The 21,221-nt window shown below is 38.9% G+C and overlaps 1 protein-coding gene across 6 annotated transcripts in view; it reads left to right on the top strand.

Moving 5' to 3' along the window:
• The window catches only part of UBAP2 (ubiquitin associated protein 2), a 99,362-nt gene that overhangs the window by 13,469 nt on the left and 64,672 nt on the right, over window positions 1-21,221 (top strand). For 3 of the 6 annotated variants that reach the window (XM_060155246.1, XM_060155245.1, XM_060155242.1), the window contains exons 3-4: window positions 16,729-16,806; window positions 20,905-21,015. In XM_060155246.1, the coding sequence (XP_060011229.1) occupies window positions 16,729-16,806; window positions 20,905-21,015 (189 nt within the window). Of the gene's footprint in view, window positions 1-16,710; window positions 16,807-20,904; window positions 21,016-21,221 lie in introns of all 6 variants that reach the window. The other 3 variants (XM_060155244.1, XM_060155240.1, XM_060155241.1) reach the window with 1 other exon arrangement.

The raw sequence follows: 21,221 nt of genomic DNA, 5'->3' as shown, positions 1-21,221 counted from the left end.
TTAGTGTTTGCTCCTAAATACCCTTACCCTGGTAGGTATTTATTCACAACTGACCGAGAAAGACTGGCTATTGTGGGAAAAATTTGGACTTTCTGTATGGAGTAGGCCTTCTCTGTATACATGAATGCTTAAGAAAATGTTTGTTTCATGAATAGCCTAAATACAAGTTATGAGTAATCATAGGTACAATCCTGCTACAGTCAAATATAAATTAAAATATTTTATTTTGTTATTTATCAAATCAGTAAAGATTAAATATTAAAAGTGAATTGTTGGGAATGTAAACTATCTCCATCTTCCACCCAAATAAAATCCTTGGAATGATTTCCAGAGAATCAAAGTCTCCGGAATGGAGGAAGGAGGGCTCCCTTCCTGCCAAGTGTTGTCCCTAATCATTTTTCCATTGGCCCTTTGGGGATGGCTCATTTTATATAATTAGAAGAAAAAAGCTGCCCACTGAGCTTTGAGAAGGATTCCTAGACCCTTAGATTTCTGATTTTCCTTGTAAAAAAAAAAAAAAGTTTTGTGAGAATTTCTCAAAGGAGTATTAGTAAAATTGTCCATGTTCATTTATCCATTAACCCCATTCTGGGAAGTACTTCCTAAGGAAGTAACCTGAAATTGGGGGTGGGGTGTGTGTGCTTCATTCCACAAGATGCTTATCGCCCAATTCTAAATGTGTAATGGTAGAGGTGTACTGCGATACCCTATGGAGGTAGCAGGATGTAAGAGAAAAACCGCTGAGCTCTTTTGAATCTGAATAAACCTGGGTTTGGGACCTAAGTTTACCACTTTACCAATTAGATGTATTACTTAAGTCTCTTTGAACCTCAGTTTAAAAAAAAAAAATGCTTGGAGAGTTAGAGAAAAGTTTCAAGAGTAGTATACATAATTCTCAAATATCCTTCTTCCATATCCCCCCAGATTTTACATATTTACCGTGTTTACTAATTTATCCTTTTCTCTCTCCTTCTACAAAGGAGAAACTACACACAGCTTTTCCCCTGAACCTTTGGAGAATAAGTTGCAGATATGGTGCATCTTTACCCCTAAATACTTTAGTGTGTATATTGTTAAAAAACGAGGATCTTATTTTATGTAATCACAGTACAGTTATCAAAAATCAGGATGTTAACTCATCTAATATAACCTGTACATTGTATTCATATTTTCCGGATTGTCCCAATAGTGTCGTTTTTAGCTAATTAAGTCCTTGATCATACATTGTATTCAGGTGTCAATTCTTTTTAGTCTCTTTTTTTTAAAATAAATGTATTTATATATTTATTTTATTTATTTGGCTGTGTTGGGTCTTTGTTGCTGTGCGCGGGCTTACTGTAGTTGCAGGGAGTGGGGGCCACACTTCGTGGGCTTTCTTTAGTTGCAGCAAGCGGGGGCTACGCTTTGTTGCAGTGGCTTCTCTTGTTGCGGAGCACGGGCAGAGGGGGGTTATGCATTTTTGGTAGAAATACCACAGAAACGATGATCTTTTTTTTAAATTAATTTAATTTTGGCTGCGTTGGGTCTTTGTTGCTGTGTGCGAACTTTTCTCTAGTTGCAGCGAGCGGGGGCTACTCTTGGTTGTGGTGCGTGGGCTTGTCATTGTGGTGGCTTCTCTTGTTGTGGAGCACGGGCTGTAGGGCGTGCTGGCTCAGTAGTTTTGGTGCACGGGCTTAGTTGCTCCGTGGCATGTGGGATCTTCCCAGACCAGGGCTCGAACCAATGTCCCCTGCATTGGCAGGCGGATTCTTAACCACTGCGCCACCAGGGAAGTCCTGATGATCTGTCCTTAATGCATCATATTATGACGTATAGGACATAGGTTTGTCTTATAAACTCGTAATCAGTTTTGTCATTTGATTATATAGTATCATGTGGGGAGATAAAAAACTCCGGTTTTTAAAAATGTAAAATGAAGTATGGTAATATTGAACTTAAAAATAAAAGTTATTTTATGAGCAAAAATGGGCTTATTTGGGAATAGCAGAGAATTGCAATTCAGAACAAGCAAGCCATGGCAAAAACCATAGGCAAGGGACTTCCCTGGTGGTCCAGTGGTAGAAAATCTGCCTTCCTATGCAGGGGATGTGGGTTCGATCCCTGATCGGGGAACTAAGATCCCACATGCCGCGGGGCAACTGAGGCTGCGCGCCACAACTACTGAGCCCGCATGCCGCAAACTACAGAGCCCACGTGCTCTGGAGCCTGCGCCACAACCAGAGAAGAGAAAACCCACATGCCATAACTAGAGAGAAGCCCGCGCACTGCAACGAAGAGCCCACGCGCCGCAGTGAAAGATCCCGCATGCCTCAACGAAGATCCAGCGTGCCACAAGTAAGACCCGACACAGCCAAAGAAATTAAAAAAACAAAACAAAAACAACCATAGGCGAGTCCCAGAAACAGAGGAACCTTATTTTATAGAGGAAGAGGAAGTTGGGAGGGGTTGTTTGGAGCAAGTCCATTAGAGAAAAGTGAGGTTCAGGGTAATAAGGGTTTCTCATTAGCTGAGTTGCTGGAGTAGTTGATTTCTTGTAGGGATGCAGTGTACATCTTTTCCCATTGGGGCCTACAATGATAGTTTTTCCTGTAATTGACCTCTAGTGGTACTGCATGAGAGCTTCCCCTTCTGGCCTCCTGATTCCATTTTAGCGAGGTTTCCCGTTATTATTCTCACAATATTTACTTTGCAGGATGGTTGGAAGGAATTAGAAATTGCATAAGTTGTGTTCAGGAAGTGGTAGCTTTTATTGTATATTCCACATAAGTTATGAAGTGATTATAATATTTGAAATTTTGATGGAAAAGGCCCGGTTATTGAAAGGACCCAATATTATAGCACAACTGTTAAAACATTTAAGAAAAAAGACTAGTAGGCTATATTAATAATGCTTATCTTTGGATGGTGGGCATAAGGATGATTAAAAACAAAAAATCCTACTTCATTATATTTTCCAAATTTACTGGGTGACAGATCCAGCACAAAACATTTGGCTCCACTAGAAAAGCTATGAACACATTCTTCATTGTGAAAGTAGCTTTAGCTTCTTATGAGCCAAGTGAATGAAAGAGAGATCCAGAGAAAGAGAGTTAGTAATGCTATTTTTCTTGGCAAGAGTTTTTTTCCACTTGACCGTTGTATGGTAAATGTCACTGATGTTTGTTGTAGGGGAGGGTGTATAACCTTGTTAACTTACCCCTTTATTCTGCTTTTTCCTCTGATTTCACAAACTGTACAGATCTCTTGACACATTCTGGAGCTCAGCCTGACAACTTGCCTATCATACTCTAATTTGTTTGGTGCTTTGGTTTTGGAATATTTAAAGATTTTCTCTGGACTAGGTCAGTCAGCAAAGGAAAAAAATATTTAAAATTCTGATTTAAAACGTTTTATACTTCATCACTGTGCTATGCTAGTATTGCAATACTGTACTTGTTAAACCACTGTCAAGTGCATCAGCTGTGCTTTCAGAAGTTATGTCTAGGTGGTCTGTAATCTCTTAGGAATAAAACAGATGATATCACTGAAGAGAAGTGCAAAGAATCACAGTATTTAAGCTGAAAAAGCTAAGTCTGAATAAATTAGTAATTGGTATTTCCTTACATATGGTAATGAATAGTGACTTCAGGGTTAGAAATGTGTGGGCACAACAGAAGCAGCCGCATAGCACAGGGAGATCAGCTCTGTGCTTTGTGACCACCTAGAGGGGTGGGATGGGGGGGTGGGAGGGAGACACAAGGGGGAGGAGATATGGGGATGTATGTTTATGTATAGCTGATTCACTTTGTTATAAAGCAGAAACTAACACACTGTTGTAAAGCAATTATATTCCAATAAAGATGTTAAAAAAATAAAATGAAAATAAATATGTAGAAGCCCTAGACTGTTGTCTACAGCAAAATGCTGTTGGTAATAACTATTCTGCTTATAATCTTTACTGGAAGTCTGTCAACTTGAGTGTTTTCTTATTAATATTTTATAAGATAATAGAATTGGGGAGCTTTCTTTGTTTCTGTAATTTGTATACATTTAGGAAGCACAGGCAATTCTCTGGCAGTTTTTAAGTTTAAATATTCCTGCCTTTAGAGCTATTATTGTAGTTATCTTCTCCTTTGCCCTATTACTTTTAATTGATCCTACATCCCTTTTCAGAAAGATATTACAGCCAGAGTCCCTGGCTTTGGTGTATCTTATACTCTGTGAAATTTCTATATGCCATATTTTCTGTGTGAGGAGTCTTGAACCAGGCACATTCTGCTAATAAACATCATACAGTGAGTGAGTGAATTTCTACAACTGGTTTGCAGTTCACTTTCTTGCATTTTTTCCCATTTATTATATATGTGTGTGCGTGTGTGTGTGTGTGTGTGTGTGTGTTTTAATTGAAGTATAGTTGATTTACACATTGTTAGTTTCAGGTGTACAGCAGAGTGATTCAGTTTTTTATATATATATATTTTTTCAGATTATTGTCCATTATAGGTTATTATATCAAATACAGTTCCCTTTTTCTTGCAGTAAATCCTTGTTGCTTAACTATTTTCTGTAAAGTAGTTTGTATCTGTTAATCCCGTACTCCTCTAATTTATCCCTCCTCTGCTTTCTTTCCCCTTTGGTAACTATAAGTTTGTTTTCTATGTCTGTGAGTCCATTTCTGTTTTGTATATCGATTCATTGCTATTATTTTTTATTTTACTGGTTGATTGATTTATTGATTGATTGCTGCACTGCGTGGCATGCGGAACTTTCCTGATCAGGGATTGAACCCACACCTCGTGCAGTGGAAGTGTGGAGTCTTAACAGCTGGACCACCAGGGAAGTCCGGTATTATTTTTTAGATTCCATATATAAGTGATATCATATAATACTTGTCTTTCTCTGTCTTCGTTTATATTTTTTATTTTAGCTGCTGTTTAACATCTGTGTTTTCCCCTTCTTTTCCTTTGCTTCTCCCTCCCTCCCTCCCTCCCTCGGTCCCTCCCTCCCTCCCTCCCTTCCTTCCTTCCTTCTTTGTTGGGTCTTCGTTGCTGCACGCGGTCTTTCTCTAGTTGCAGCGAGAGGGGGCTACTCTTCGTTGCTGTGCGCGGGCTTCTTATGGCTGTGGCTTCTCTTGTTGCGGAGCACAGGCTCTACGTGTGTGGGCTTCAGTAGTTGTGGCACATGGGCTCAGTAGTTGTGGCTCGCGGGCTCTAGAGCGCAGGCTCAGTAGTTGTGGTGCATGGGCTTAGCTGCTCCACGGCATGTGGGATCTTCCTGGACCAGGGCTCGAACCCGTGTCCTCTGCATTGGCAGGCGGATTCTTAAGCACTGCGCCACCAGGGAAGTCCCTTGCCCTTTCTTTTTGACCTTTTTCCAGACCTCTTTTTTTGATCTGCTGAAATTTTTCCCCCCTAACATTTTATTATGAAAATGTTCAAATATAATGAGAAGCTGAAAGAGTTGTACAGCAAACACCCATACACTCACAATTACCTTTTTTGCTGTATTTGTTTTACCACATCTGACTAGCTATCCATCATGCTATCTTATTTTTTTTTGATGCGTTTCAAAGTGAAGACATACTTTACCCTTGAACACTTTAGCTTATATATCATTAACTAGAGTTTAATATTTATCTAGGTTTCTCTTTTTTTATATGTGAAATTTACATACAGACATTTTAAGTGTATCAGATCATTTTTTGTAGGATGCATATACTTGTGTAACCCAGTCTCCTATCAAGATACAGAACATCACCCTCATCCCAGAAAGTTCTGCTCATTGTATTTTTCAAAAAAACATAATTTTTATTTTATATTTATTTATTTATTAATTATTTGTTTATTTTGGGTGTGCTGGGTCTGAGCTGTAGCATGCGTGATCTTTAGTTACGGCATGCCGGCTCTAGTTGCGGCATGCGAACTCTTAGTTGCAGCATGTAGGATCTAGTTCCCTGACCAGGGATCGAACTCAGGCCCCCTACATGGGGAGCGCAGAGTCTTACCTACTGGACCACTGGGGAAGTCCCTCATTTTATTTTCTTGGTACAGACACCTGCTTTAGAGTTCTGGTGATTTTCTTAATGTACCATTGACTGCTTTCCACCTTGCCTGGAACTCTCATTTCCATCTTTCTCTGTGCCTCTTTTCATTTGATTCTTGAAGATTTCCTATAACTAATGCAGACTGGGTTCTCCCAGTTCTTGTGCATGTTGTAGTCACTTTTCTCAGTCTTCAAATGTAAAGTGACAGAAGAAACATCTCCTTTTACATTCCTTCCTTCTTGTGGCCACACTAGCCTAGACTGTCATGACTGCATTCTTAGACTGTTCAAATAGCTTCTTCCCTTGTTGGGAGGCAGCATGATTGATATACTGGATACTACACACCTCTGGTAGTTAGGAGGTTTGTGCCAGTAACACCTAGCATAAAGCGTGAGTAAATTACTTAGGGGTATAGTATGGAGTTGAACTGTATTACTACCTCTTAAGATCTTTCTAGCGATAAAACAGAAGCTCTACTTTATGATTTAATAATTTTTATAACAGAAACTTTTTGATTTTATAGAAAGATAATGCTTCATGGATGAATAGTTTCATGATGGTTATTTACCAAATTGCTGTTGGCCCTATCCTGTATAATACTTTTAATGTGTTTTTCTCAAGTTTTGGCATTTTTCTGAGAGAGTGTGTGTCTGTGTGTACTAATATTTTAAAGCTGTAAGAATTTAGTTCATGCATATATTCTACTTGCCTTGCTTAATTGCCTAAGGACTTTCCCTGTCTAATTGCATTGATTAGACTCTTCAGTACAAATGGCTGGAACAGACATCCTTATTTTGTTCTTGATCTTAGGAGGAAAGCTTTCAGTTGTCTTTCACCATTAAGTAGAATGTTAAATTGTAGGTTTTTTAAGTTGACTTTATTAGGTTGAGGAAGTTCCCTTCTATTTCTGATTTGTTGGGGTTTTTTTGTTTGTTTATCCTAAAAGGGTATTGGATCTTATCAAATTCTTTTTCTATGTCTACTGAAATAATCATGTGGGTATTGTCTGTTATTCTATTAATATGGTGTATTACGTTAAAATGTTAAACAACCTTGCGTTCTTAGGGTAAACTTAACTTGGTCATTGTACATATTGGTAAGTTGCTGGTATGGTAAGGTTTGCTAGGATTTTGTGGGGGGATATTTTTCTCTAGTTGTCTTTGCTTTTGGTATCAGGGTAATACTGGCCACATAGAATGATATAGAAAATGTTCCCTTCTCTATTTTTTCGGGAAAGTTTGTGAAAAATTGGTGATTAATGTTCTTTCATTGTTCGGTAGAATTTACCAGTGAAGCCATCTGGGCCTGGGTTTTTCTTTCTGGGAACTTCTTTGATGACGAGTTCAATCACTTGTTAACAGATTTTCAGTTCTTCTTGAGTCAGTTTCAGTAGTTTGTGTCTTTTTAGGAATTTGCCTTTTTAGACAAAATTGTTGATTTTTGTCTAGGTTATCCAGCTTGATGGCATACACTTGTTCATGGTTATTTTCTTATAATCCTTTTTATTCCTCTAAAGTTTGTAGTGATGTTCCCTATTTCATTCCTAATTTTAAGAACTTGAGGCTTCTCTCTCTTTTCTTGCTTGTTCTAGCTAAAAGGTTTGTCAATTTTGTTGTTTTTCTCTTGTTTATTTCGTTTATTTCTACTGTAGTTTCTATTCTTTCTTTCTTTAAAAAACTCTTTTGGAATGAGTGTTTTGGAAGATTTGCTGAAAAGTTGGAAAATGATACAGAGGTCTCTACAACATGTACCAATCTTCCCTTAATGCTAACATTTTATATCAAATGTTGGAAAACTTTTCCCAAAAAGGGTCAGATGGCAAGTATTTCATGCTCTGCAGGCCACACACAATCTCTGTTGCATGTTCCTTCTTTGTTTTTGTTGTATTACAACATTTTTTTTTTTAATTTATTTATGTTTGGTTGTGTTGGGTCTTAGTTGTAGCTTGCGGGGCATGAGGGATCTTTTGTTGCAGCATGCGGGTTCTTCAATGTGGCGTGCGGGCTTCTCTCTAGTTGTGGCTTGCGGGTTTTCTCTAGTTGAGGTGTGTAGGCACCAGAGTGCATGGGCTCTGTAGTTTGCGGCACCCAGGCTCTCTAGTTGAGATGCCTGAGCTCAGTAGTTGTGGCGCATGGGCTTAGTTGTCCTATGGCATATGGGATCTTAGTTCCCCAACCAGGGATCGAACCCGTGTCCCCTGCATTGGAAGGCAGATTCTTTACCACTGGACCACCAGGGAAGTCCCTACAACATTTAAAAAATTTTAAAACCTTTCTTAGCTGGCACACCATACAAAAATCAGATCTTAGGCTATAGTTTACTAACTTCTGTCTTATATAATTATTTGTCAAGAGTAAGATAATAACATTGGCACAATATTATTAAATTAATACAGTCTTTATTTGGGTTTCCCTAGTTTTTCCACTAAGGTCTCTTTTCTTTCTTGTTTTAAATATTTATTTATTTATTTGGCTGAGTCAGGTCTTAGTTGTGGCACGCGGGATCTTCCTTGTGGCATGTGGGATCTTTTTGTTGCAGTGCACAGGCTTAGTTGCCCCATGGCATGTGGGATCTTAGTTCCATGACCAGAGATCGAACCTGCGTCCTGTGCATTGGAAGGCAGATTCTTAACCACTAGACCACCAAGGAAGTCCCAAGTTCTCTTTTCTGTTCCAGGATTTGTTTTCATGTCTCCTTAGTCTCTTCTGATCTGCAACAGTTTTTCAGTCTTTCCTTGTTTTTCCTGACCATTGCACATTTGAAGAGTATATTTATAGGTTGGTTTTGTTTTGTTTTGTTTTTCGTACACGGCCTCTCACTGCTGTGGCCTCTCCTGTTGCAGAGCATAGGCTCCGGACGCGCAGGCTCAGTGGCCATGGCTCACGGGCCCAGCCGCTCCGCAGCATGTGGGATCTTCCCGGACCGGGGCACGAACCTGTGTCCCCTGCATTGGCAGGCGAACTCTGAACTGTGCCACCAGGGAAGCCCCTATTTACAGGTTTTTAAAGTAATTACTTGGTTACCTGTCATCCTCCAAAGGTGAATAATTAGTATTAAAAATATTATTGTGAACCTATGAATTTAAACATTTGAAGGGTTTCAGTTATTTCTAGTTATTACCCTTTTTGAAGTTGAAATTATCCTATCTTTGGCCAGGTCTCTTCAAATTGGCTCCTGAGGGCTTTTTGACTTTCTAGTAATCTTTGATGGTTTCTTCATAAACTGGTATGATGAGTTATTCCAGACTTATTTTGTATAATTCCTGCTGTGTACCTAGATCAGACATTGCTCTAAGGAATCCTGGCATCTTTTAGTAGGAAATGGCACTTAGAGACCTCAATCTGGTAACTGATGTTTATTGTTACTGGGCTTGTCATTGTTTATAGGTCTCTCCAGTGGACAGTTAAAAGTAAAATGCCTTATGAGTTAGTAATGCTGATAGTTCAAATTCAGGACTACAGGATTTTCACTTCTTTTATATTACATTTTGATCACTTCTACACTGAGAATACTAGTTTCTTCAGAACCAGGGGATGGTATAATTATATATATACATATTTTTTTAATTTAAGTTTTTTGGCTGCGTTGGGTCTTCGTTGCTGCGTGCGGGCTTTCTCTAGTTGGGGTAAGTGGGGGCTACTCTGTTGCGGTGCGCGGGCTTCTCATTGCGGTGGCTTCTCTTGTTGCGGAGCATGGGCTCTAGGCACGTGGGCTCAGTAGTTGTGGCTCGCAGGCTCTAGAGCACAGGCTTAGTAGTTGTGGCGCATGGGCTTAGTTACTCCGCGGCATGTGGGATCTTCCCGGACCAGGGCTCGAACCCATGTCCCCTGCATTGGCAGGCGGATTCTTTTTTTTTTGTTTTTTTGCGGTACGCGGGCCTCTCACTGTTGTGACCTCTCCCGTTGCGGAGCAACAGCCTCCCGACGTGCAGGCTCAGCGGCCATGGCTCACGGGCCCAGCCGCTCCGCCGCATGTGGGATCTTCCCGGACCGGGGCACAAACCCGTGTCCCCTGCATCGGCAGGCGGACTCTCAACCACTGCACCACCAGGGAAGCCCGGCAGGCGGATTCTTAACCACTGCGCCACCAGGGGAGTCCTGATATAAATGTTTACATCCTTTGCTGGAGCAACAACGTGTGTATCAGTCTCTGATTCTGTAAAAATGTTCTGAATTTAGAATTTTAAACTTTATCTTGAAGTCAGTTGATAGAACAAATGTCTAACTGAATAATTTCTGCCGACTTGAAATTTCAAGGAAACTGCTTCGTTTATTTGCTTCAGCTTCTTTTGTAGTAGCTTTTAAACTGATAGTAACTTGCAGGATGATCACACTTGCACATCTGAGGGCCTTGATCTTTATTAGTATTGGTGAAAATTATTCAACAACCAAGAGGCACTCTGTGTATGGACCTGGGAAGTAAGTGTCTACAATTCTTCGACACAAACGGATCTCATAGCCATCCTTTTTTTTGCTGTTTGCTGTCTCATAATGTGACTCTGTACCTGGGAACCATTGTCAGCTGTCATTCCATTATTTCATGACACAGCGTTTTTGGTTATCTAGAATAAGTTAGTCACTCTGCTGGAATTTAGTAACTTGTTATCTGCTTTCTTCTATGATGGTTACTACTTGGTTTTTCACTGTGAGAGCCTTAATACAAGACCGCCTCCATTAATAGCCTTCAAAGCATATTTTACTTGATAGAGGGGGTCCTCAAGTGAAAAAATGATGTGGCTGCTAATGCCAGCCTGAAGGACAGATTGGTGCACCCACTGCTCCAGGGTACAGCCTTTGGTACCCATTGCACCTGAATCAGCCGATAAGCTCCATCTGAAACTTGTAAGATTCCCCCTCTACCCCCCTTTAAATATTATACTGTATCTACATACCCTATTCATGTGCCCATTGTATACTGTACTTTCTCCATTTGAGACATCATTTAGTTTTACTTCTACAATAAGTATATGCTTAACAGTCACCATTAATACTTAGGTCAGTATCTCTAGTCATTTTGGTTGTTTGAAGCCAATGCTGTTATTGATTCCTCAGGAAAGGCTCATGAGAATAAGCCTTTTTCCTGTTTTCTTCCGTGCTGGTAACAATTTATGCCCTTTCTATTTGAGCATAAAGTCAGTTTTGCTCTCTATAAATGCTAGGCTCATATTTTCTGTACTTGAGTATCTTAAAATGTTACTTAATTTTCTTTTTGCATAAAGCACTGCTTTTGACAAGTTTAATGACACACTGATTTCTTTCCCTTGTAAGTCTTTTGTCATTTCTGCCTACATGCACGATGGATATTTTTTAGAGTCCAGATATTTTACTAGAAAATTTCTCAGTATGGGTTGTTATGGGTTGATGTTCTTAAGTATGGTGTGTTTTCTTTCACAAATTTGAACATTATTCTATTTGCTTTCCAGACATTTCTCTTGAATTTTAGCTTTAAACATTTGTACTGTTTCCTTTCTGTCCTTGTCTTCTTCAGAGACTTGTATTCTCCACAGATTCAGGTTGAGTTGTCTTTTGCCTACATTCAACATTTGACACTTTCTTTCTACCATTCTTTTATCTTTTCTTTTTCCTTTTTTAAATTTTTTACTTAAAGTATTTTTCCTCTTTCACCTTTTATTTCTCTTGTAGCATTAACTGTTAAGTTTATTTTTGTGTTCCTTCTAGTTTAGTCTTCATTTTCATTTCTGAATTAGAAAAACTTAGATATAAAATGTTATTCTTTTACGTCTTTATTGTTTTCTTCATGCTCAGTCTTTTAGTGCATTTTGAAACAGAAGATAGCAGTTTTGCTTTTTTCCTAGGCACCTTTTTTGGTGTACTGTCATTGGTTTTGGGGGGTGTTATCCTGCTTATATTCTTTTTCTCTTATAGTAACTTTGTATGGGATTTGACCTTTAATTTTCTATTGCTCATTTTTATGTGAAATGAGTCTTCTTGGACTTTAACATGGCACCATGGTTCAAAGTGGCTTTTCTGATTTCATAGTGTTTCCTCTTTTTCTGTATAATTATGTTGGCTTGCTTTCTGAGATTTCCTGTCTTTGTTCTCCTCCCCCAGTGTGGACTTTTTTAGATTTTTCTATATATGTGGCCCAGTTTTGATTTTACTCCCAGTATTTTCTCTTGATGGGAACCTTAGCTGGTTAGTTTCAGTAGTTTATGATGGTAACTACCCCAGCCTATTTAAACCTTTCTGCAATCCTCACACATAGTTTGCTGTTGGAGTTGTCAAAACCCTATAGTGCCAGGTGCTGTGCTCAAATTGGCCCACCTTACTTTCCAGTAAATGCCTCTTGGCTACTTGGGGTTTTCCTGTTCTTAGACCAGTCAAACACCCCAGTGCTGGCCTCTGCCACAATTATTACCATGCAGATCTTGTATCTGTTGTTTTTTCTTTTCCTGTTTGTATTTTGAGGTTTGTAAGGGATACCTTGTCACCTAGTTTTATCCTGTGTTGTTGTTGTCCACGGGATTTTAGGTTTGCTATAAAGTTAGAACAAAGATGTTTCTTTATACAAACATAATTCCACTATCAAATTTCTTAAATGTATCATTGTTACAGTGTTCTTTCTCTACAGTTAATATTCCAGTTTTGTCAATGTGGAACTTTCATTTATTCCAGTAATGTCAGTTACTCCAGTAATATCCTTTATAGCACGTTTCCTTCTTCCAGTATAGCATCATCACATCCCCTTTGCTTGACATGCTTTTTTAGTCTTCATTAATCTGGAACTGTTCTTAACCTTTCTTGGTCTTCTGAAATAATAGCAATTTTGAAGAAGGCCAATTACTGTAAAAAACATTCAATTTGAATTTGTGTTTTGATGTTTCCTTCTGATGAGATTCAGGTTATAGATCTCAGGAATGCTGTTTAACTGACATTGAGTATTTCTGAGTACCATATGTAGAGTCACGTGATGTCTCTCTGCCCCTCCCTGAGGATGTTAATTTTGATCACTGAGTCCAGGTTTTCCCATTTCCCCTAATTTATTGTTTACTAGATTTCTGCCAGCAACTAAAAAATAATCTTTGTGGAGACACTTTGAGACCATGTGTAAATAACCTCTTCCTCATCAAGCTTTCCCCTTTAGAATCAGCATTCGTTGATGATTCTTGTTTGAAATAGGTTTTACTGTGATGGTTGCAAAATGAAGATGTTTTCAGCTCTACTGCTCCCTCTTATAGTCTTTTTATCATTGCCATATTAGTAAGTGTATTTTTATTTTTTAAAAATTTATTTATGTATTTATTTTTGGCTGTGTTGGTTCTTCGTTGCTGTGCACGGGCTTTCTCTAGTTGCAGCAAGCAGGGGCTACTCTTGTTGTGGTGTGTGGGTTTCTCATCGCGGTGGCTTCTCTTGTTGGGGAGCATGGGCTCTAGGCGCACCAGCTTCAGTAGCTGTGGCATGTGGGCTCAGTAGTTGTGGCTTGCGGGCTCTAGAGTGCAGGCTTGGTAGTTGTGGCGCACGGGCTTAGTTGCTCCGCGGCATGTGGGATCTTCCTGGACCAGGGCTTGAACCCATGTCCCCTGCGTTGGCAGGCGGATTCTTAATCACTGCGCCACCAGGGAAGTCCCAGTAAGTGTATTTTTAAAAGATTACTCTAATGATCTAAGAAGTAAAAATCAAACCAAATAGAGATCATTTTTAATTGGTTAAATTTGCATTTTTTTTAGACTGGAGTTTGAGGAAGCAGGCTCTTTTACACTGTTAATTGAGTATAAAGTTTTGCAGCCCTTGTGAAGAGCATTTTTGAGCAGATGGTATGAAACTACTTTTAACATTTTTCTATATACTTCTTTGACCTAGTAGTTTCACATCTTTGTATTTATTCTAAGAAAGCTATCCTGGACATATTAGGTGTAATAATGGCTCCCTGTAGTGTTTGGGTAGTAATGAAGAATTCAGAGTAAGTAAAATGCAAGACCTATCCAGTAGACTTGTATGCAGCTAATAAGCATTATGATATAGGTATTTACAATTGATTATGTATTCCTACAAAGTAGTGTGATTAGTATTTTGTTTTTGATATAAGAGAAAAATATGTAAGTACCAAATAAATAGTTTTTGGTATTAGATAGTTACCTTATGGGTCACTGTTATTTTCTTGTGGGCTTTGTGAAAATTTTGTAATTTAAGGAAATTTAATGGTAAGTGATGAACATTCATATTGCTTGGGTTGCAGCAGGGCTCAATTGAATATGTGTGAGGTACAATTTCTAGATTTGAAATTCAGAGTAGAAGTGATTGCTATCAGGAAAAACGGGCAAAAATTAATCATGCAGGGTTTTAGCACTAAGGGCCACATTGGTTTACTTTTTTTTTTTAGTTTATTATTTTTTAATTTTTAAATTATTTTTTATTTTTATTGAAGTATAGTTGATTTACAATGTTGTGTTAATTACTGCTGTACAGCAGAGTGATTCAGTTTTTTATATATATATATATATATATATATATATATATATATTCTTTTTTTATCCCAGTGGCTTACTTTCATAAAAGGTTGCCACTACCCAAAGCTCAAATGTATAACGTGGAAGTGCCGTCTTCCAGAACTCACCTTCCCCTTTGGTTTTCCTTTTTACTTCATTCAGTTATTTCATACCTTGGTCCTTTTGGCTGCTGCATTGGCACTTCTCACTTGAGGGTGTGTGTAAAGAAGGCCCTTATATATACTGGTTAGAATTGAGGTAAAATTTGCCGTGTGTGTAGAAACTGTACACACATCTTTCTGGGTGTAATGTAACACTACAACTGAGGTCACAGCAGGCATAGGTTGGGATGAAAGGATTGGCCATTGGATTGGAGGGAACACACCAAAGGTAGCTGGAGCTTGTATTATCAACCAACAACATGGACTGGAAAGCTCTTGTGAGAAGCGTTTTTACATTGTAAAAAACACTAACAACCTCTCCCCCTCCACCCCCATTGAGATTATTATGAATCTATATTAAAAACAAAGGTGAAAAGTTGTTTGTTGGGACTTCCTTGGTGGCACAGTGGTTAAGAATTAGCCTGCCAATGCAGGGGACACGGGTTTCAGCCCTGGTCCGGGAAGATCCCACATGCTGCAGAGCAACTAAACCTGTGCGCCACAACTACTGAGCCTGCGCTCTAGAGCCCATAAGCCACGACTACTGAGCTTGCGTGCCACAACTACTGAGGCCCACACGCCTAGAGCTTGTGCTCCGCAACAAGAGAAGCCACCGCAGTGAGAAGCACGCACACTGCAAAGAATAGCCCCTGCTCTGCGCAACTGGAGAAAGCCCACACACAGCAATGAAGACCCAATGCAGCCGTACATACATACATACATACATACATAAATAAATATATTTTTTAAAAGTTGTTTATTATTAGCACTTGGTGGGTCTCCCCTCCCCCCCAAGCTCATTCAGTAATTTAAATGATTTAACTTTAAAAATATTTATGTTGGGAGTTAGTAAAGATTTTAGCTAGCAATGGTTGGTATGTTACTATTAACTGATTGCACAAGAGTTACCTTTTTCAAATTTCTTATTTTTTATTATTTCTTTGGCTGTGCCACATGGCTTGTGGGATCTTAGTTCCCTGACCAGGGACAGAACCCACACCCTTGGCAGTGAAAACACGGAGTTGTAACCACTGAACTGCCAGGGAATTCCCCAAAGTTTCCTCATTTAAAAAATATCTTTCTGGGCTTCCCTGGTGGTGCAGTGGTTAAGAATCTGCATGCCAATGCAGGGGACACGGGTTCGAGCCCTGGTCTGGGAAGATCCCACATGCTACGGAGCAACTAAGCCTGTGCGCCACAACTACTGAGCCTGTGCTCTAGAGCCCGCGAGCCACAACTACTGAAGCCCGCACACCTAGAGCCTGTGCTCCGCAACAAGAGAAGCCACCGCAATGAGAAGCCCGCACACCGCAACAAGAGTAGTCCCCGCTCACCGCAACTAGAGAAAAGCCCGCGCACAGCAGCAAAGACCCAACGCAGCCATAAATAAATAAATAAATAAATAAATAATACCTTTCTAATTTTTAATTGCCAGAAATACTACAAAAGGAAACCTCAAAAATTCGGTAATTTGAATTTTTTTTTAAGAAGGATTTTGAGTGAAAAAAACAACTGGAAAAGAGTTTTCTACATAGTTGACTAAGCGTTTGAAAGTTGCTTCCTTAAAATTCTGTTAAATTAAAACCATTTTAAAATTGTGGTTAAAAATAAAAATGTAACGTAAAAAATAATTTTTATTTAGATAAATACAGCCTTTTCCCTTCCGAACTGACCTTTTTTGAGTTGATAGCAGAGGTTTTTTGCTTTTTGACAGCAAGGTTGTGTCTAAGCCTGTATCCTGGCGGTTGTTTCCACTGCTTCCTGTTCTTCCACTTTCTGTTACGCTGTAACTTCATCTGCCCAGGGGAAAGAAAATTCAAAAAAGAAAATTCAAATGAGTCACAAGGCTAATGAAGATGAACAGGACTTCAGGTCTTTTGGTCAAAGGACTGGGACCTGTATGCTATTTAATTTGATGCTTATTTACTTTTTGGGAATACACTGTATACATTTAAGAGGTCTAAATTCAGAGTCCTTTTTTTTAGTTAATCAGTATTTCTGTTACCACAGTGATAGTTTTTATCTGTTTATACCAGATTTTGGCATCTAACTTGTATTTTTGGTGCTCCAGTCTTGAACAGTTGTATGTGCTTTTCCAGGCAACAGCTGAACAGATGCGTCTTGCTCAAGTGATCTTTGATAAAAATGATTCAGAGTTTGAAGCTAAAGTTAAACAGGTATGTTTCTGGCAAAGGATACTGTCATTTTTGTAATCTATTCTTACTGTGCTTAAAAAGATAATTTCACTAGAGATTCTTATTTTAAATTATGCTTCTTGCTTAGTTGTAAATAATTGGATTTTGAACTTGTGATTCAAAATCAAAATACCTGTATTGGTGGCTAGAGCGAAGGAGTTTTGGCAGTAGAACCTTTCTGATTTACTAGTGTTACATGTGAACAATGAGCATTTGTGAAAGTACAATGGCATTGTATATACCTGTGCATAGAAAGTATATTTAGTATATGGCAAGTTCTCAGAAAATTTTGTTCAGTGTTACAGAAGAGCTGATCTGCCTTTTCACATATTGTGGTGGTCCCAAACGTAGATTGGAAAAGTTATAAAATTAAATTTTAGGGTGATGTCTTCACTTAGAACTTCACTGATATAATATTATTTTAATTTCACATTCTTCTTTCCTGATAAGACTTCTTTTCCCTTCAAGATTCTAGAAACCAAGCAATAACCTTTACCTTGGTAGAGGTCTACCAGTAATTCCTTGGAGTGAAAGTCCCTTGGTGAACTCTTTATTTTAGCCCTTTAGTATGTATACTCTTTCTTCTTACTTACAGTTGCTGTCATTAGACTTAATGGTGATATTTTTGGAAAGCCACAAAAATTATTTATTAAAAATCATAGAACTTATTCGCTGGAATGAGATTTATGAATTGTTTGAGACATACTTCTACATATTATATCACCTTTTATCTGAGTAGCATAGCAGATACACAAAAAAGAGCCCTGGTAGAGGAGTTCAGAGCTTTAAGTTTTTTTTTTTTTTTTTTTTTTTATGTGGTACGCGGGCCTCTCACTGTTGTGGCCTCTCCCGTTGCGGAGCACAGGCTCCGGACGCACAGGCTCAGCGGCCATGGCTCACGGGCCCAGCCGCTCCGCGTCATGTGGGATCTTCCCAGACCAGGGCACGAACCCACGTCCCCTGCATCGGCAGGTGGACTCTCAACCACTGCACCACCAGGGAAGCCCCAGAGCTTTAAGTTTTAACAATGGTTCTCTCTCTTACTAATCCAATCACTGGGGGAGTTTTGAAGGTTACTATAAATCTTTTTTTTTTAAATAAATATTATTTATTAATTTATTTGGCTGCACTGGGTCTTGGTTGTTGTGCATGGGCTTTCTCTAGTTGCAGCGAGTGGGGGCTATCCTTTGTTGTGATGCCTGGTCTTCTCATTGCGGTGGCTTCTCGTTGCGGAGCACAGGCTCTAGGTGCGTGAGCTTCAGTAGTTGTGGCATGCAGGCTCAGTAGTTGTGGCTTGTGGGCTTAGTTGTTCCATGGCATGTGGGATCTTCCAGGACCAAGGCTCGAATCTGTGTCCCCTGCATTGGCAGGTGGATTTTTAACCACTGTGCCACCAGGGAAGTCCCTGCTGTGCATCTTAACAACTACATGTGACGGGTATTGACCTACTATAGATCGTTGATAAAAATCTGACCTTATTAGTAGACATCCAAAGACTGAAGCATGGGAAAGCTGTAGAATGTATAGAACCTTGCTGGGTAACACAGGGAGGAAATCAGATGGAATGATGTGGTGTAAAGAGCTGTATTTATGAGACCAGGAGACCTGGCTTCCTGAAAGGCTAATTGTTTTGTGACCACAGGGAAATCGCTTCAGATGTTGGGGGTCAAACTGTTTTGAACTGCAGCTGATACATACTAAAATAGTTAAAGATACTTAAAACACAGCAGATATTTAAATCATACATTTGTTCACTGATAACTGAGAAACCTATATTGTGCCTAATCTGTGATTGTTCCTTGTGTTGAAAATATTAACTAGCTTAATTATCCCTTGTTAAAGGGAATGCACCAAGGAGATTTCTTTGATTTCAAACATAGCACTCTGTTGAGGCTACTTGAGAAAATAGTATGTCCAGCAGTGAGTTTTGTGATAGCTGCCAAATTCTAATTTTTTTCTTATTTATTTATTTAAACAGCAGGTTCTTATTAGTTACCTGTTTTATACATATTAGTGTATATATGTCAATCCCAATCTCCCAGTTCATCCCACCACTATTAGCCCCGCTTTCCCCCTTTGGTGTCCATATGTTTGTTCTCTACATCTGTGTCACTATTTCTGCCTTGCAAACCAGTTCATCTGTACCATTTTTCTAGATTCCACATATATGCGTTAATATACGATATTTGTTTTTCTCTTTCTGACTTACTTCACTCTGTATGACAGTCTCTAGGTCCATCCATGTCTCTGCAAATGACCCAGTTGCGTTCTTCTTTATGGCTGAGTAATATTCCATTGTATATATGTACCACATCTTTTTTATCCATTTGTCTGTCGATGAGCATTTAGGTTGCTTCCATGAGCTGGCTCTTGTAAATAGTGATGCAGTGAACATTGGGGTGCATATGTCTTTTTGAATTATGGTTTTCTCTGGGTATGTGGCCAGTAGTGGGATTGCTGGGTCATATGGTAATTCTATTTTTAGTTCTTTAAGGAACCTCCATACTGTTCTCCATAGTGGCTGTATCAATTTACATTTCCACCAACAGTGCAAGAGGGTTCACTTTTCTCCACACCCTCTCCAGCATTTGTTGTTTGTAGATTTTCTCAAGATGCCCATTCTAACTGGTTTGAGGTGATACCTCATTGTAGTTTTGACTTGCATTTCTCTAATAATTAGTGATGTTGAGCAGCTTTTCATGTGCCTCTTGGCCATCTGTATGTCTTCTTTGGAGAAATGTCTATTTAGGTCTTCTGCCCATTTTTGGATTGGGTTGTTTGTTTTTTCAATATTGAGCTGCATGAGCTGTTTATATATTTTGGAGATTAATCCTTTGTCCGTTGATTCCTTTACAAATATTTTCTCCCATTCTGAGGGTTGTCTTTTCGTCTTGTTTATGGTTTCCTTTGCTGTGCAAAATCTTTTAAGTTTCATTAGGTCCCATTGTTTATTTTTGTTTTTATTTCCATTTCTCTAGGAGGTGGGTCAAAAAAGATCTTGCTGTGATTTATGTCAAAGAGTGTTCTGCCTATGTTTTCCTCTAAGAGTTTTATAGTGTCCAGTCTTACATTTAGGTCTTTAATCCATTTTGAGTTTATTTTTGTGTATGATGTTAGGAAGCGTTCTAATTTCATTCTTTTACATGTAGCTGTCTGGTTTTCCCAGCAGCACTTATTGAAGAGGCTACCTTTTCTCCATTGTATATGCTTGCCTCCTTTGTCAAAGATAAGATGACCATATGTGCTTGGGTTTATCTCTGGGCTTTCTATCCTGTTCCATTGATCTATATTTGTTTTTGTGCCATTACCATACTGTCTTGATTACTGTAGCTTTGTAGTATAGTCTGAAGTCAGGGAGCCTGATTCCTCTATCTCTGTTTTTCTTTCTCAAGGTTGCTTCGGCTGTTCAGGGTCTTTTGTGTCTCCATACAAATTTTAAGATTTTTTGTTCTAGTTCTGTAAAAAATGCCATTGGTAATTTGATAGGGATTTCATTGAATCTGTAGATTGCTTTGCCAAATTCTAATTGTGAGACTTTAGGGTGTTAAAAATTATTTTATATGTGCAGTGTTCTAATCCAAGCAGTGATAGCCCATGTATGGAACATTGATGGAGTCAACTGGACTGTTGGACAGTGCAAACAGTTGGACTGGATGTTCGGCTAATTGTGGCCACATACTCATGCTTGGTCTTTGGGAAACATATAGTTCCACTTAATATTTGAGTTGCTCAGAAATATGGGAGTCCCAGGCCATTGAACTAGTTTGAGCAGTCACATAGCTCATCCTGAGTATTCTGAGAATGTTGGTATGTATGTATGTGCTGCCGATTAAGAATTGATACTTTGTCAGCTTGGAGGAGGGTTGATTTATAGCTTGACTTTACCAGTATTGGTCAAAAGACATGGAGTAGGCCCCAAAAACAGGTAAACCTGATCTTGGATTGTAATCTCAGAATCTTGAAAAGGCCATCTTCATGTGGAAGGATTGCATAATCTCTGTCTTTATATAGTAGAATCTTAGGATTAATATCAAGTGCCATTCTTCTGTTTCCCTAATCATTGTCTTATAATTCCAACAGCTTATGGAAGTGACAGGAAAAAATCAGGATGAATGCATAGTGGCTTTGCATGACTGTAATGGAGATGTCAACAAAGCTATCAATATATTGCTGGAAGGGAATTCAGACACGGTAAGTATTATTAATTGATTTGCAATGCTAAGATTTCTCTCTAGTTCCATATTACATTTTCAACTTCACCTTATTCGGGGGTGGTGGTAGAGGGGGATTATGGGTGCCATTCCATATATGTTTTAAGTCCAGAAAGAACACTAACCTGAAATGACTGTTTTTGTTATGTATGTTTTCTTCATGAAGTTGTAGAATCTGAAGACTTG

The sequence above is a fragment of the Lagenorhynchus albirostris genome, chromosome 7 (assembly GCF_949774975.1).
Source record: "Lagenorhynchus albirostris chromosome 7, mLagAlb1.1, whole genome shotgun sequence".
Taxonomy (NCBI): Eukaryota; Metazoa; Chordata; class Mammalia; order Artiodactyla; family Delphinidae; genus Lagenorhynchus; species Lagenorhynchus albirostris.
The sequence above is the reverse complement of the archived record's forward strand: the minus strand, read 5'-3'. Positions and strand labels throughout refer to the sequence as shown.